Genomic DNA, 15,379 nt, shown 5'->3' on the forward strand with positions numbered 1-15,379 from the left:
AACGATAGCAGTCACTGTAAGCAGGCCCTGAAACCTCAGGGTCACCCAGGAAGATGCTTTACCTCGGACCAAAAAGCCCCAACAGCAAGCCTGCTGGCTTCAAGTGTGGGAAGCCAGGACACTGAAGCAACGGCTGTCCTATCCAGATAAGCCTACCCAGACCCTGTCCTCACTGCAAGCAGTAGGGCCATTAGAAAAGGGATTGCCCTCAGCTCTGAAGGGGGAGGAGGACGCCCGATGCCATAATGGCCATAACTGAGGACTGAAGGGGCTTGAGGTCCCCAGCAGCACCAGCAAAAGGCATGGTCATCACAATTGAGGAGATACTTGACGTGGCAGGTTAGAATATCCTTGAATTCTTTCTTTTGACGGTGTCAAGAACCTGTACGCTGGCTAGGGTCAAGGTCCCACTGGCACCTGGGAGCCCTCCAGCTCACTCTATCAGCTGGGCTGCAGCAGCACCCTGCATTCACCGTCATCCTCAGGTTTCCCCCGACCTTGCAACGTATTCCTTTAGTCTGTCTGACATTGTGGATACTGAGAAAGAGAATTCTGTTTTCATTCTGAAGGACATAAATGCAGCCTGAGATGGAATATTTGATGGAGTTCTGCAAATTGAAAGAAGAAAACACATAGCAGCATCCGTGGTGTGAGTATTGCATGCCTCTGCCACAAAGGTGTGGTAAAATGGCTCTGCTAATTCTCCAGCTGGGGATTCTGACGATCGCAGGTGTGGTAAAATGGCTCTGCTAATTCTCCAGCTGGGGATTCTGACGATCGCAGAGCAGGAGAGGTGGTTTCCCACCAAAATCACACGGGAAGAGCCTGTTGTTTTCCTCTCCTTTTCTTTTTATTCTTGTTTCCTCTTAAGCAAATGCTTTTTTTTGAGTTACAGGACAATGTTTGAATTCAGTCCAGTAACATCTCTGAGTGCTACTTTATGCAAGAGAACCAGCAGAATGTGACAGAAACCCTGGGTTTCTCTAGCATGCCTGCCACAGCGTGTTCCCCTAAGCCTGGGTCCCAGGCTGCTGAAGTCTTGGATCAGTATGAGCCTGACCAGTTAGCACACTCCTTTCTGGGTGCCTTCTTACATTCACTCCAGCTTTCATCAAGTAACTACCCCCACCCTAGTTTCTCCAAAGCAGTTCTGGTTTGTATATTCTTTCTTTTCCTCCCCACAAATTACTATAAAACCAATGTCAGCTAGTTTCCTGTCAACTAATCCCCAAATTAGCATTTCTAAAGTCTACTTTAAATTTTTCTTCCTTCTACCTTTTTCTTACTCAACATAATGTCCTTCCATAAATCACCAACCTCACTGCCCTCTAACCCCTTGCACTAATTGGTTAATTGTTTCTTTCTATGTTGCAGAAAAATAGAAGGATCTAAGTGGGGGACTTAAAAAAATACAGAGCTCTTAAATAACGGGCTTGGAATTGAGAATCATTACAAGCCATAAATCATTATAGGCTTCCCCGGAAATGAATGAATGAGAATTTATCATTGCTCTTATTAGTTACACGCCTCCCAGACTTCTTCATGGGGTTTTCTGAAGCCCCAGGTAAGGGTTTAGGCACTGAGATGAGAACAAGCATGAGAAGCCCCACTTTGCCTGTGTGTGTTTCTGTATCTGTGTGTGAAAACAGACTGGGGGAAGGCGTTTGGTGTGGGGTGGGGAGTAATGGAGGTGGTAGAGTATTAGGTCATCTCTGCTGTATGTGTTGAGTGCGCCATCTGGTGACTGAAGCTCACAGAGGGAAGACAGCCTGAGGTCCTAGGAAGACAGGCACAACTCAGGGTTGGGTTGGCTCCTCTGAGTCAACTCTAGGTTGCTAAAGTGGCTGTATTTCAGTTTACCAGTGCGCCGGTGACAAATGTTGTGCACGTCATGGAGAGGTTTGTGTAAGTCATGACTTATTCAAGATAAATAATAAAGGGCTCTAAGGACCTATTGAGAAAAGCAAAAAGTACAGTTACACAATCATTCCAGACAGTAAGGCTCTAAAAGTGTAAGTACTCTGGTTGAACAAGTAAATGAAACACTTCTATGAATATGGGAAGTGCAAAAAGGAATTGAAGGAAGAGAAAACTGAAGGTATGGGTAGGAAATGAAAGAGAGAGTCAGGATAGCATCACGCTTTGTAGACTGTTCTAAACCTGGGTTCAAATTTCAGAGCTACTACTTACCGTTTGTGGACAGTAGGCAATTTATTTAAACTCACCAAGCCTCACTTTGCCCATCTATAAAACGAGGATCATTCTATTTACTTCCTGAGGGTGCTGTGAAGTTTAAATAAAAGAATACATGAAAATAGTAAGCCCAAGGCTTCACATGAAAATGCTCACTGGATGGTAGTTGTTATAAGCAGAGAGAAGAGAAAAGGAAATGAAAAGATGAAAGGGAGAAAGCCCAATAGTGTAGAATGCGTTAGGAAATTATGAGGAAGGAAGTAACATCTAGGATCCTCCCCCTTAGCACAGGGCTAGGTTGAGCAACCCAACAGGTGAATCCCATGAAGCCTGCAATCTATGACTCCAGTGGACTGAGGGTCTCTGCCCGAAGCCCTCTTTTGTTAATGTCTTCACAAGGTTCTGAGGGAATGCCTCAGCAGGGCCGGCCATCCTTCCTGGTACCCCTTGGACTTCAAGGTGTAGGCTGGCAGCTCTACAGTTAACCTCTATAAAGGACTTTCTCAGTCCCATGCTTGTAGCTTCTGTGAAAAAAGCCAAATGTGACCAGGGCAAGATGGGACTGATCAGGGCGTAACAACTAGGGGTGAAGTCTGATCCAGTGAGGGATGCTATTTGCATGACTGAGCTTGCAAGGAGGTTTCTGAGGATCCTGGCTTGCCACTGTTGGTGGCAGTTAATAGTGACTTGGAAAGTCAGCCGCCCAGCATGGTCAGAAGAAATATCCACGTAACCTGAGGCCCCTTCCTTCTTCACTGAATCCTCATGGGAGACCCAGGAGGTGGAAGCCCAAAGTTGCCTCACTCTCTCTTTAGGAACCTGGTAAGGCTATGTCTATGGATTACCTAAAGTCCTTCAGACATCTAAAGCCTCTGCAGAGGAAAGTACTGCACTACACACACACACACACACATGTGTGCTTATGTGTGCACATGTGCACACACACACACATACACACACACACACACACAATCAATGACTCGAGACCTCCAAGGAGGCCCTTAGTCTACCATCTGCAGCCAGAGCTTTGAAGCTAGAGATGATAATGCCCATTCCCTGATGTAACAGTCAACTGCAATCTCCACTTGCAGCCATTGCCTGCATTTCCAATCTTTTACCAGCTTCTTTACATGCCAAAGAGAAACTAGGACCAAGAATACAGTAATATGATCCCCAATTAGCATAAAATAAAAACAAGCTAGTCATGTTTTCCATGGGCTTTTCCAACCTCCAACTAAAAGCACAAAGCAGGGAGAAAGATATACAAATACACACATGGGACTATAAATACATATATACTGTCTGTGTCTGCACAGCCAAGCACCCTGACCGAAATAAGTATCTGTCTCTAAAAAAAGCCTGCGGCCTGATGCAGAAATCTGAGAATTTCCTCCTTCCAAAGTGCAGTGTAAGAACAGACTGGAAGAGAGGGTACCTCAATGACTTGGTTTGGAAGGGGTTAAGTCCCCAGTCATCTTATTCTAAAGTGATTTATGATGATGTGTGGAGTTTCAAAATGTTCCCCCACCCCAAAGAACAGCCCCACTCCCTCCTCACTGAGTCCACTCTGAACGTGCTGAAATGGGAAGGAGGCGGTGTTTTGCTGATCTGTTAAATTCTTAGTGAAGTTTCCTTGATTTCCAGTGGCTGCTGTTGTTTGAGTTTGGTTTGGAGCAAAACTGATGTAGTCCTAACATTTCTGGGGCTGAATCCAGGAAGAGAAAGAAGAAAAAGCAGAAGAAAAAGAGGAGGAAAAAGGTAGGGAGAAATAAAGGGAGGAGAGAAGCATAGGAAAAGAAAAAAAAAGTCCTTTTTCAACATCACATTCCTGTGTTTTCCCTCAGCCTGGAAAACATATTAATCCCAGTGCTTTTACGCCCGGAAACAAAGAGCCTAAGCCAGACTGTGGGGGAAAGGGAGATAAGAAGAGGGAAAGAGTGAGACTCAGAAATCGCCAGGACTGGACTTTAAGGGGCGTCCTGTGTCGGCACAAGGGACTGGCACACACAGACACACGAGACCAAGGAGAAACTGCAGACAAATGGAGATACAAAGACTTAGAAGGACAGCTCCTTTCACCTCATCCTACTTGTCCAGAAGGTAAAAAGACACAGCCAGAAAGAAAAGGAATCGGCTCAGCTCTCAGATCAGGGCAGGCTGTGGATCTGTGGCGGTGCTCTGAAAGCTGGAGCTGCAGCACACCCCTTTTGTATTGCTCACCCTCGGAAAAGAGAGAGAGGGCTGGGAGGAAAAGTAGTTCATCTAGGAAACTCCTGGGAACCAAACTTCTGATTTCTTTTGCAACTCTCTGCATTCCATCTCTATGAGCCACCATGTAAGTGTGTAATCCTTTCTGCCTTTGGTCTGTTTACTTGTTTCTTTGTTGCTTATTCGAAGAGATGAAATGTGAATGTTGTCACAATTAATATGCTAGTTTGCATTTTATTTGGAACATCCACAGCATTTAGTTGAAACAGTGCAAGCCTGCTGCCTGGGGAACTGAATTGGATTTCTTGCTTAATGTAACTGTCTCTGCTAAACACTGACAAATTATAGGGGCTTGAAAGTAACAGGATCTCATCCCATTTTCCATCTCCTGACCTCCCTCCTTCTTCTCTAACCACCCTTTCCCCCTCCCCTTGGCTGGGATGGAGAAAAAGAAAACCACCAGTTAAATGATTTTCTGTTTCCAGTTAAATGATTTTCTGTCTTTATTTCCCCTTCCCCTTTGTCTTATGACCTCAGAGCATCGCAAAGTGGATCACACAATGACATGGAGAATGGGACCCCATTTCACCATGCTGTTGGCTCTGTGGCTAGTGTGCGTCTCAGAACCCCACCCCCATGCCACGATTAGAAACAGCCATGGAGGGCGGAAAGTGCCTTTGGTTTCCCGGGACAGCAGTAGGCCAGCTCGGTTTCTGAGGCACACTGGGAGGTCTCGTGGAATCGAGAGATCCACTATGGAAGAACCAAACCTTCAGCCTCTCCAGAGAAGGAGGAGTGTTCCAGTGTTGAGACTAGCTCGCCCAACAGAGCTGCCAGCCCGCTTGGACATCAATGGGGCCCCCATGAGACCTGAACAAAGACCAGCAGCCAGGAGCTCTCCTCGTGAGATGATCAGAGATGAGGGGTCTTCAGCTCGGTCAAAAATGTTGCGTTTTCCTTCGGGGTCCAGCTCTCCCAACATCCTCGCCAGCTTTGCAGGGAAGAGCAGAGTATGGGTCATCTCAGCCCCTCATGCCTCAGAAGGCTACTACCGCCTCATGATGAGCCTGCTGAAGGACGATGTGTACTGCGAGCTGGCAGAGAGGCACATCCAGCAGATTGTGCTCTTCCACGAGGCAGGTGAGGAAGGAGGCAAGGTGAGAAGGATCACCAGCGAGGGCCAGATCCTGGAGCAGCCCCTGGACCCTAGCCTCATCCCTAAGCTGATGAGCTTTCTGAAGCTGGAGAAGGGCAAGTTTGGCATGGTGCTGCTGAAAAAGACACTGCAGGTGGAGGAGCGCTACCCTTACCCCGTCAGGCTGGAAGCCATGTACGAGATCATTGACCAGGGTCCCATCCGCAAGATCGAGAAGATCAGGCAGAAGGGCTTTGTCCAGAAATGTAAGGCAGCTGGTGTAGAGGGCCAGGTGGTGGAGGAGGGGAATGATGGTGGAGCAGGAAAGCAGAGCCTGGGCAGTGAGAAGAGGAAAGAGGACCTAAGGAGAGCACAGGTCCCACCAACCAGAGAGAGTCGGGTGAAGATCCTGAGAAAACTGGCCACCACGACCGTGGCGTTGCTCTCCCCTCCCTCAGTCCCCAGGGCTACCACCCTTCCTCCTGCTCCAGCCACAGCAGCAACTTGGTACACATCCCGGGTGGTAACAGTTGCTGCAAGACCTGTGACTACCACTGCCGTTCCCACCACGCAGAGGCCCTGGACCCCCTCACCCTCCCACCGGCCCCCCACAACCACTGAAGTGATCACTGCCAGGGGACCCTCAGTCTCAGAGAATCTTTACCCTCCACCCCGGAAGGATCAGCACAGGGAGAGGCCACAGACCACCAGGAGGCCCAGCAAGGCCACCAGCTTGGAGAGCTTCACAGATGCCCCTCCCACCACCGTCTCAGAGCCCAGCACAAGGGCTGCTGGCCCAGGCCGTTTCCGAGACAACCGCATGGACAGGCGGGAACATGGCCACCGAGACCCAAATGTGGTGCCAGGTCCTCCCAAGCCAGCAAAGGAGAAACCTCCTAAAAAGAAGGCCCAGGACAAAATTCTTAGTAATGAGTACGAGGATAAGTATGACCTCAGCCGGCCTACTGCCTCTCAGCTGGAGGTGGAGCTGCAGGTGGGGAACGTTCCCCTTAAAAAAGCAAAGGAGTCTAAAAAGCATGAAAAGCTTGAGAAACCCGAGAAGGAGAAGAAAAAAAAGATGAAGAATGAGAACCCAGACAAGTTACTTAAGAGTGAAAAGCAAATGAAGAAGTCTGAGAAAAAGAGCAAGCAAGAGAAAGAGAAGAGCAAGAAGAAAAAAGGAAGTAAGACAGAACAGGATGGCTATCAGAAACCCACCACCAAGCACTTCACACAGAGTCCCAGGAAGTCAGCGGCCGACCTGCTGGGGTCCTTTGACGGCAAGCGAAGGCTCCTTGTAAGTAACTTTTTCCTTGGCATTGTTCTATGGGCTGAGACAGGGCATGTTAGTCTGGCTGGCTGGTTTTGTAAAAATCATGTTGCTAGATGCCAGACTGTGGCTGAACCTGTACTGTGTTAAGAAGATCAGAAGTCTGGCAAAAGAGGGCAGCAGGCCAGTAGCTCCTTCTGGTTTAGTGCCCTATGAAGTTCTGCTCACACAACTCATGGCCCTGTGGTACAGAGTCAGTGGTTGGGGGGCCCTAGACATGAGTCCAGGGGAGCACCTGTAGTCAACTTCTTCCTTCATTTCTACCACTCTCTTCCAAGGGATATTTCTGGACACAGGTCCCTTTTACCAAGTCCAAAGGATGAAAAGAATGATGAAATTCCTAAAAGAGAGTACACTGACTTCAGTCACATCCTAGCAAAAGCATTTCTTTGCCTGACTTAGGAACTAAAGTCATGTCTATAAGACAAGAGCAGAGGTCCCCTCTTTCTCTAAGTACATCTGTACCAACATCGGGGCGCTCAGTGAAGGAAGTGACACAGCCTGGGTGCGTAGTGCGTATGACTGACAGTAGGGAAGAGTCCTTGTTGGTGTGACCCTCATGGGTCCTTCTAAAATTAGCTGGCAGAAATCTTCTCCCCTTAAAAGCTACCTCTTCCATCCCTATCCAACTGCTAGGAAGAGCCAGAGTGGAATGTGGGGAACTGGGTTGATTGCTTTCATTTCCAGTACTCTAGAGATACACCTGAATTTGAAATCTAGATGTTAGTTTCTCTGGCTCACTGTAAAATGAGTATGTGCATGTGCCTGTGCACCTGTGTGTCAAAAAGGAGACAAGCCATCCCTACTTGCCCTTGGTCTGCGGTTCTGAGTGCCACTCGTGTTAAATAAGTCACAGATTTAACTCAGCAACCCTCTCTTTTGACCATCACGTGCCACCATTAAATGAGGGCTTTGGGCAGGAATGAGCCCATCCTACATATATGGGCAGTTTTTATCAGTGATGTGTAAATGACTCCTTCTCCTCTTCATGTCTTCTCTTTCCCTCTTTTAATGCCCCTCTAAAATTTCTATCCCTGGTTTCTCAAGGCTAGCTTTGCAATCCAGCTGTCAAGGAGGAAAAGGATATTGTTACCATTAATTCTAAGTAAAAGATCAGTAAATTGATGTTGGGTAATGTGAGTCAGAATGATTTTCTCAGATGCCTGGGTGAGAGAATCAACTCATGCCATTGAGGGCAGCACTCATCCGAATGAACCCACCCCACAAGGTGACTGCACAGCCTGCATTCCCCCAACCAAAAAAGACAGACACTCTTTTCTCAAGGCATTTCTTAGAAGATCGTGTAGGTTTTCCAAGCTAGACTAAATTTGGGTTAATGATCAGGGCACAGTGACTCTGGTGCCCATTTATAAGTAAGTGATTTCAGAAAGTTTAAATGTGCATTTGAAATATTACTAAGAGTAAAGTTCCTTGTGATGTTTATCATGAGTGGGGCATCTCCCAAATTCTCTTAGCTGTTAACATAGATAGTGGGTGTACGTATTAGAGCAAAACCTAGCTCTGGTTGATTCTAAGGATTTGTGTGTGTGCCTGTGTGTGTTTTGTTATGTATTTCATGTATATTGGTGCAATATCTAACCACAGCCTTAAAGTATCTATATAAACGTAGGTTATTAGGTGATAGGCTGTTAGAGTAGTTTAACAGCTGCCTGGATATTCTCGGAGTACATAAATTTAAATGGGAATGTTCCCATTAGAACAAAAAAGAAATCAGATTTCAGAGTAAAACTCTACCTGATACTTCAATGTCTGTTAGGGAGCCTGTGGGGGGGCAAACTGCTCTTTTTGGAGCATGGGAAAGTGTTAGTGGGTTGCTCCAATGCTGAGTACCTACAACTTTGTCCAGGCCACCAAAGTACATCACCGAACTCTGTTCATTTAGCCAACAGGGCAGGCAAAGTGTTCCTCATGATCAGGTTTAAAAAAAAAGTCGTGGGTAAAATGTCAGGATTGTAATTGTGCACCCATCTGGCAAATATTTCCCATTGCTGCTAGCTTGTGAATCAAAAGAAAGGGGTTTTCATAGTGTATCCCTGATATGAGTCATGCTTTTCATTTCTCCCTGCTTCTCACCACTCCCTTAGTCAGGGATCTGAAAGCCCAGCTGGGCCCTTTCCACTTTTAACAGTATCCCTGGTTATAAATTTCTAGCAAATGAAACTCAAGTGACAGTTTCTGCTGATGTCATGTGAGGCAAAACAGAAACCAGCTGGAATTGCTCCTGGCAGTGTTGGTTCTTTGGGCTAGTGAGAGAACCAGGTTTGTTATTAGAAAGAAAACACTAACACAAGGCTTTTCAGGCTTTGATCCTATGTGCGTCCCGCTGATGATCGTATCAGAAATGTGTCTTCTGAAGAGCTAATGATGTCTAAAGTAAGAATGGATTAGAAAAGATCAGATGAAATAAACAAGATACAAAAACAAAAGATGGAGAAAAAAGAATCTTTCACCAGAGAGGAGACCAATGGGTGAAAAACATTGTTGGTGCCATTTCTCCTTTTCCACTCAGTTTTCCCATCACACTTGGCTGATGTTACTCAGGAAGCTCAGTGATTCAACTACTATTCATTAAAGTTTAGCACTCTTAAGCTGTTTAAGTATGGCTGAGAACAGCTACCCCCAACTGGCCTTAATCAGTAAGCTCTAACTGAAAGAAGGTTTACATTCCAAGAAATCGTGCAGGACTTTTTCAGCTTTTCAGTAACCTGGTACCTAACTACCATTTATTGTAAATCCTTGGTGCTTTGTCTTTACGTATACCATTCTTTAGATGTGGACACATCGCATAACTGCTACTTAACAATTACTTAGAGAAACACTGGCAGCAATGGTGTAGGCCACAGTTGGATGCATGGCTTCCCAGAGGCCTTCACAGGAGCTACCGGTGGAGCCAAGTGTCCTATTTTTAGACTAGTGTTCACTCTTTCAAACCTCCTGCCTCTAAACCTATCAACAAAGAAGGGCATGGCCTGCAAGGTACTTTGCCGAGACTGTGGTTTAATTCTCACAACAATCCCTCAAGGAATGATTTATTAACTCCTTTCTACACATGAGAAAACAGAAGCTGAAGTTACCCAAAATATATAGCTAATATGTGGTGAAGTCAGATTTAGAACTCAGGTCTGTTTGAGTTGAAAGTTCAAATTCAGGCCAATCTCCCTTTATGAATTCTTGTGGGTATGAGCTCCCTGTGGAATATGCCATAAAGTAAAGGGGAAACTGAGGAATGATCTTGCTAGTTAATAAATGCGAATTTTCAAAATTCATAAATATGAATTAAAAAAAATTTAAAAATTTATTTTCAACTTTGAGTCAGTCACCCAGATAAGTAGCAAGGGATTGCTAAGCACAAATGCAGAGTTTCTGCCTTTAATACATGGCGAGGTCTCTGCACTCAGTTCTCTGGCTTTTCAGACATTCAGTCAAAAATAATAGATTGGATTCCAGTTAACCTAATCCTTCAACCCGCTTGGTGTCAGTTTGGGGCTGATGATAGTGAGGTATAGGTAAGCTGCTTATCACCAAAACATTGGACTATGGGGAAGAGCTCACAAGCCATCATTCTGCGCTCTGAGATCTATTCACTTGTCAGTTAACAAAGGACCTCAAATGCTGAACTGCATGAATCCAAGTGCAAGTTTAAGCATTCTTTGGTGACTGAATCTCCTGTAAATCAAGTGGGTTAACCTTACTTCAACATCTCTGTATTGGGGCAACCTTACTTCAGACAGCTCTGTATTGGGGCAACAATCTACTTACTTGGTTTAATTTTAGAAAAGGATTTGAGGTTTCCTGTTGCATTAAGGCAGACTACTAGCTTGAAAGTTATTTTTCAGAATCCTGTAAAAAAAAATCTAGTGTTTTGAGCCTAACACAGTATTTTGAATAATCTGAGATTTAAAATATCTTCCCTCTAGCTTTTTTCCATTGCTGTTTGCTCTTTTTACTTATGCAAACAGGCTTCCTTATCCTCTGAGGCTCATTGAGCCAACACACCAGTTGGAACAGAAGCATGAAAAAGAAATACAACACAGTTTTAAATTCATGATACATGCCCTGATTTATTGCCATCAACTGGAAAGAGGCCAAGTGACAGAAAATAATGTTTACTGAGGAGTTCTAAGATGCTCTTTTTAGGAAGAGGGGACTGGAAATCGTTTCCATTTTAAACACTGTCTGAAATACTGCCCAACTAGAAAGTGAGCGGGATGGAGATGTCAAAACACAGGGAAAGAGTCCCCGAAATGGGTTCAGATGGTCAGCCTTCTCTATTTTCTCTGTTGCAAACTTGAGGACCAGATTAAATGCAAGGAAAAGTGTCTTTACCAACTGGTAAAGTTGTAGCCTGCATCTAGACATTCGTAACCACGGGGACCCTTTGTTCCTGAGTCCCTCTCCTCTCCTCTGACTGGGGTGATCTATGTAACCTGAGGAGTGTTGGCCAGCATTTGTGCCTCTACTAACTGCAGTTCAGTAATACAGTCTGCGGAGCTTACATTCTGCCTGGGGAGGTGTGACCGTTATATGGTAAATGAAGGAAATATTTAAATTCCAAGTGGTGGGGCAGACAATAAGAAGAATAATTAAAAGGAGGAAGTGATCCCTGCATGCTAGAAAAGACTTTAAGGAAGATGATGCATTGAAAGTAAGATTCAGATTTAGGGAAGGAAGGGAGCTTCCAAGGTAGGAGGGTGGCAAGGGCAAAGACAGAGGAAGGATTGTGGGTGAACTGTTCAGAGGCGACATACCTGCAGGTGCTTGCGGGACACAGTTTTTACTTATTAGGAATAAATAAATCTGTAATAAGTATATTTTATGTACCTATAAAGATATACAGATATATTTACTTTTGCTCAGTTCTCCCAACATGATGAGGTTGGCAGGAAAGCTGTTTCATTTTAACAATGACAAAGCTGAGGTTCAGAAGATTAAGTGGTTTATTCAGGCTACAAGCATGCCCGGGGTTGAACTAGGACTGAAATGACAGCGCCCTGACTTTGACTGCAATTATTCTTTCTCTGTGTCTCTCTGTCCAAGATTCCTTTCATTTGCTAATTTAGACTGGTCTGGCTCTAGGGAGTAAAGAGGTCAGGTAAGGGAGGTAAAAGAGGACATTACCAACAGAGAGCCCGGGGCCAGAACGTGGAGGGCCGGAAGTTAGAAAGTGAGTCCTGCAGAATGAGCATCACCTTCCTGGTGGTTAAGGGCATTCTTGGGCAAAAGGTCTGAAGTGAAAATAAACATCAGAGGCTCTTATTTATTTGAGATTCCCACTGGGCATCCATGGCCTCATGCCACTATGTATAGAGCTATGTGGGAGAACCTATCACACAGGGGAGGATAAGGTTCTATGTGATTACATAGTGTCCGAAATTCCTAATATACACAGGGGGAGAAGACTAGAGGAGGGCTGAGGACTCTTCAAACCCTATCATAGCATGCTCTGTCTGTGGATTGTAAGGCAAAGTATGAGATGAATGAAATGGAATCTATGTCTGAATCTGAAGCTACAGAAACAGGTAATTTTCTGTCATCTGACATCTCAGCAGCTTTGCCTTAGAAACTCCTCTAAATAAATTCTAAATATGGGGTTATCCTTAATTTAGAACAGGGAATCCAAAACCATTAACATTAAGTCCCTTTCTGTTACCTTTGTTTTTTACCATTTTGTGTTTTTACTTAAACATTCATTTTATTTCTTGCAGAACAGTGTATTTTTGAGCACAGAACAGTCAGAAAAAAAATACCTAAAATATACGGACTTAAAATAAAACTTAGGAATCTGGGCTCCCATCAAAATCTGAAAAAATATTTTCAGATGCCATAAAACTAATTAAAAACAAACCAAGCAATGAAAAACACCATCACCACATCTTTTTATAGCTGCCTTAAATCTTGTTTTAAGGCTAAATGTGAATCAATGAAAAATGTGGAGAAATTTTATTTTTCCCCATGGGAAATTATGTTCCTAAAACAAACATTTCCTACCCAGAATGTCCATATGAACAGGCATAGAAACACATGAGAAATAAACTAGAGCATGTCTATTTAAAATTAATTATAATCTGGAAAACAAAACAAAACAAAAACTTCATCCCAGAAAAACCTTTGTTAATGTTCCATTCAAAGGCGATTGAGCACTTTAATTTCCTTGAGGGAGAGTATTTTGTCACGTGGAGAGAGTGCTTAGAAGGGAAAGCCTGCAGGCAGTGATACAGACATTTCTGATGCAGAAAAATAAACTGCAGGATCAAGCTAAGACCAGATTTATTAACCATTTTTGATAAAATATTTGGAAGAGGTACACAGCCTGGTGACTTGCCCTCTGAAAAATGCCAGGCTAACAGTCATGAACTTCAGAAATAGGTTATAAGCTTAGGTGGATAAATAGAAAATTGGTAGATAAATTTGAATTTAGTCAAATGCAAGAAAACTGGCAGATAAATTTGCATTTAGTCAAATGCAAGAAGTTGTTTACAGAGAAATAATTTATGGAGTTTTGCCTCCGAGCTTAGTGATGACGCAGCAAAGGCCAAATAGTGTTCACAGCAGATATCAGCCTGTGAACTATCTGGGATCGAGGGTCCAACAGAGACCTGGTCATCACCAGAATAAAATTTCACATCCTCTCACCTCCAAGGTGAGCAGCCCTGCACCCACTAGCTTGTGGAGTGTGGAGCAGCCCTGTACCCACTAGCTTGTGGAGTGTGGAACAGTTCTAGGTTCGGCTCAAGAAGACCTGGTAAAATTAGAGAAGGCTCAGAGAAGGGTAACTAAAATAATCAGGAGAGTAGAGAAACTTTTGTATGAGGTTAGATAAAAACAGTGAGACATTCTCAGAGAAAAGATTCAAGAGAACCTCTTAAAAATAGGGTTATTCTCACTGTATCCAAAATAAATTGCATTTCCTCAGATCGCTGATGACTAAAGTATTTCTTTTGATTGCTTTATCTGTCTTCTTTTTTTTCCCAGAAGACAGGGGTCACAGAGTGAGGATGAAAGACAGAGGGCTAGGTGAAAAATACCAGGTCTGAACTACAGAGAAGTAAAAAACATCCTGTTGGAAAACTGCAGTATCAAAAGACAAACACCACTAACTCTGTGCAGGCCTAGTGTGACAATGAATATATTCTGTGTGACAAAACACTGGCCTAAAAGTCATCATAAAACCTTTCTACAAGGTTTCCTAAAAGTTCTAAATCTCAGAATGTTTCATAGTGCCCAGGGCCTGACTATGAAACTCTCTTAGCTCTGTGAAATGTGAGTAACAGTGGCAACCACTGAATCAACCAATATTTAATCAGCCAATGAGAATAATGAAGATCAAAACTGAGGAAGAAAGATAACATTTATTGAACAATTATTGCATGCCAAGTATTTGTGTAATGTTCACAACAACCTTGCAAAATAAGTATTCCTGTGCAGGATTCACGAATGAGAAAACCAAGACACATGGAGACTAGCAATGAAGGTAAATAATGGAAGTGAGTAGAAAACTCTAAGCTGTCTTGGAGACAAAAGGAGGCCTTTCCAAATGGCCCTTTTGGGCCCTAATTATGCTAACTGTTCAGCAGAGTATCTGCAGCTTAGATGCAGTCACTGCCAGGCCTCTCTTCCAAATCATCTCTTTGGGTTTTGCCCCAGTGTGAAACTATCACTAATTTGTTTGTCTTCACCCACCTCCAGCTGATCACTGCTCCCAAGGCTGAGAATAATATGTATGTGCAACAACGTGATGAATATCTGGAAAGTTTCTGCAAGATGGCCACGAGGAAAATCTCTGTGATCACCATCTTCGGCCCTGTCAACAACAGCACCATGAAAATCGACCATTTTCAGCTAGGTTCTCTTAAACATTTTCATATATTATTGTTTTTCTCATATCTAAGGTGGGACAAAATTTATAGGAGAGGTACATGGGGGACCCAAGGACCCAAAAGAAAATGCAGATGTTCAGAGGGCTCTCTGGTTGTGGTAACACAGGTCAGTTTGCCTGCTTATTTAAATAGCTATTCCAGGATGGTTCCGGTTTAAGTTTTCAACACTTTAAAAGGAAAATATGCAAACACTCTATTGTCTGCAAGTCAGTAAGGTGGAAGAAAACGGGAAAAGTGATAGAGTGTGGGAGAGAATCAGAGGCAGTCAGACATTTTCTTCTTGCCTGTGAGCAGCCCCATCTGATCTTCCTGCAGACTCTGTGCTGCAGGTGGCTCATCACAGATGGGACCTGCCAGACTCTTGGAAGTACTTGACTCTGGCAAGCCTGAGGAAGGAATTAACCAGAGCTGAGAGAAGCTCTTAAGATAAATGAAAAGTCACTGAAAATATGGACTGAACTGCACTCAAGTCCTTTTGGAGAGCAGAAAAATTTGGCTCAATTTAGGGTTTTCACAATTTTACATATTAATGGTGCATCTGAGATTCATGAGGCATACAGCCCAGTGTTGGGCAGCTGAGATCTAACTCATTGCAGTTCTCATGGGAATATTGCA

General features: G+C 44.0%; 1 protein-coding gene across 3 annotated transcripts in view; it reads left to right on the plus strand.

Moving 5' to 3' along the window:
- The first annotated feature begins 3,835 nt into the window (after positions 1-3,835).
- The window catches only part of CCDC80 (coiled-coil domain containing 80), a 41,330-nt gene continuing 29,786 nt past the window's right edge, over positions 3,836-15,379 (plus strand). Inside the window, exons 1-4 of one of the 3 annotated variants that reach the window (XM_008982445.5) lie at positions 3,836-3,951; positions 4,038-4,528; positions 4,939-6,833; positions 14,574-14,730. In XM_008982445.5, the coding sequence (XP_008980693.3) occupies positions 4,962-6,833; positions 14,574-14,730 (2,029 nt within the window). In that variant the 5' untranslated portion in view covers positions 3,836-3,951; positions 4,038-4,528; positions 4,939-4,961. The remainder of the gene's footprint in view (positions 3,952-4,037; positions 4,529-4,938; positions 6,834-14,573; positions 14,731-15,379) is intronic. The other 2 variants (XM_078352376.1, XM_008982446.5) reach the window with 2 other exon arrangements.

This window comes from Callithrix jacchus, chromosome 15 (genome assembly GCF_049354715.1).
Source record: "Callithrix jacchus isolate 240 chromosome 15, calJac240_pri, whole genome shotgun sequence".
NCBI classification, from domain to species: Eukaryota; Metazoa; Chordata; class Mammalia; order Primates; family Cebidae; genus Callithrix; species Callithrix jacchus.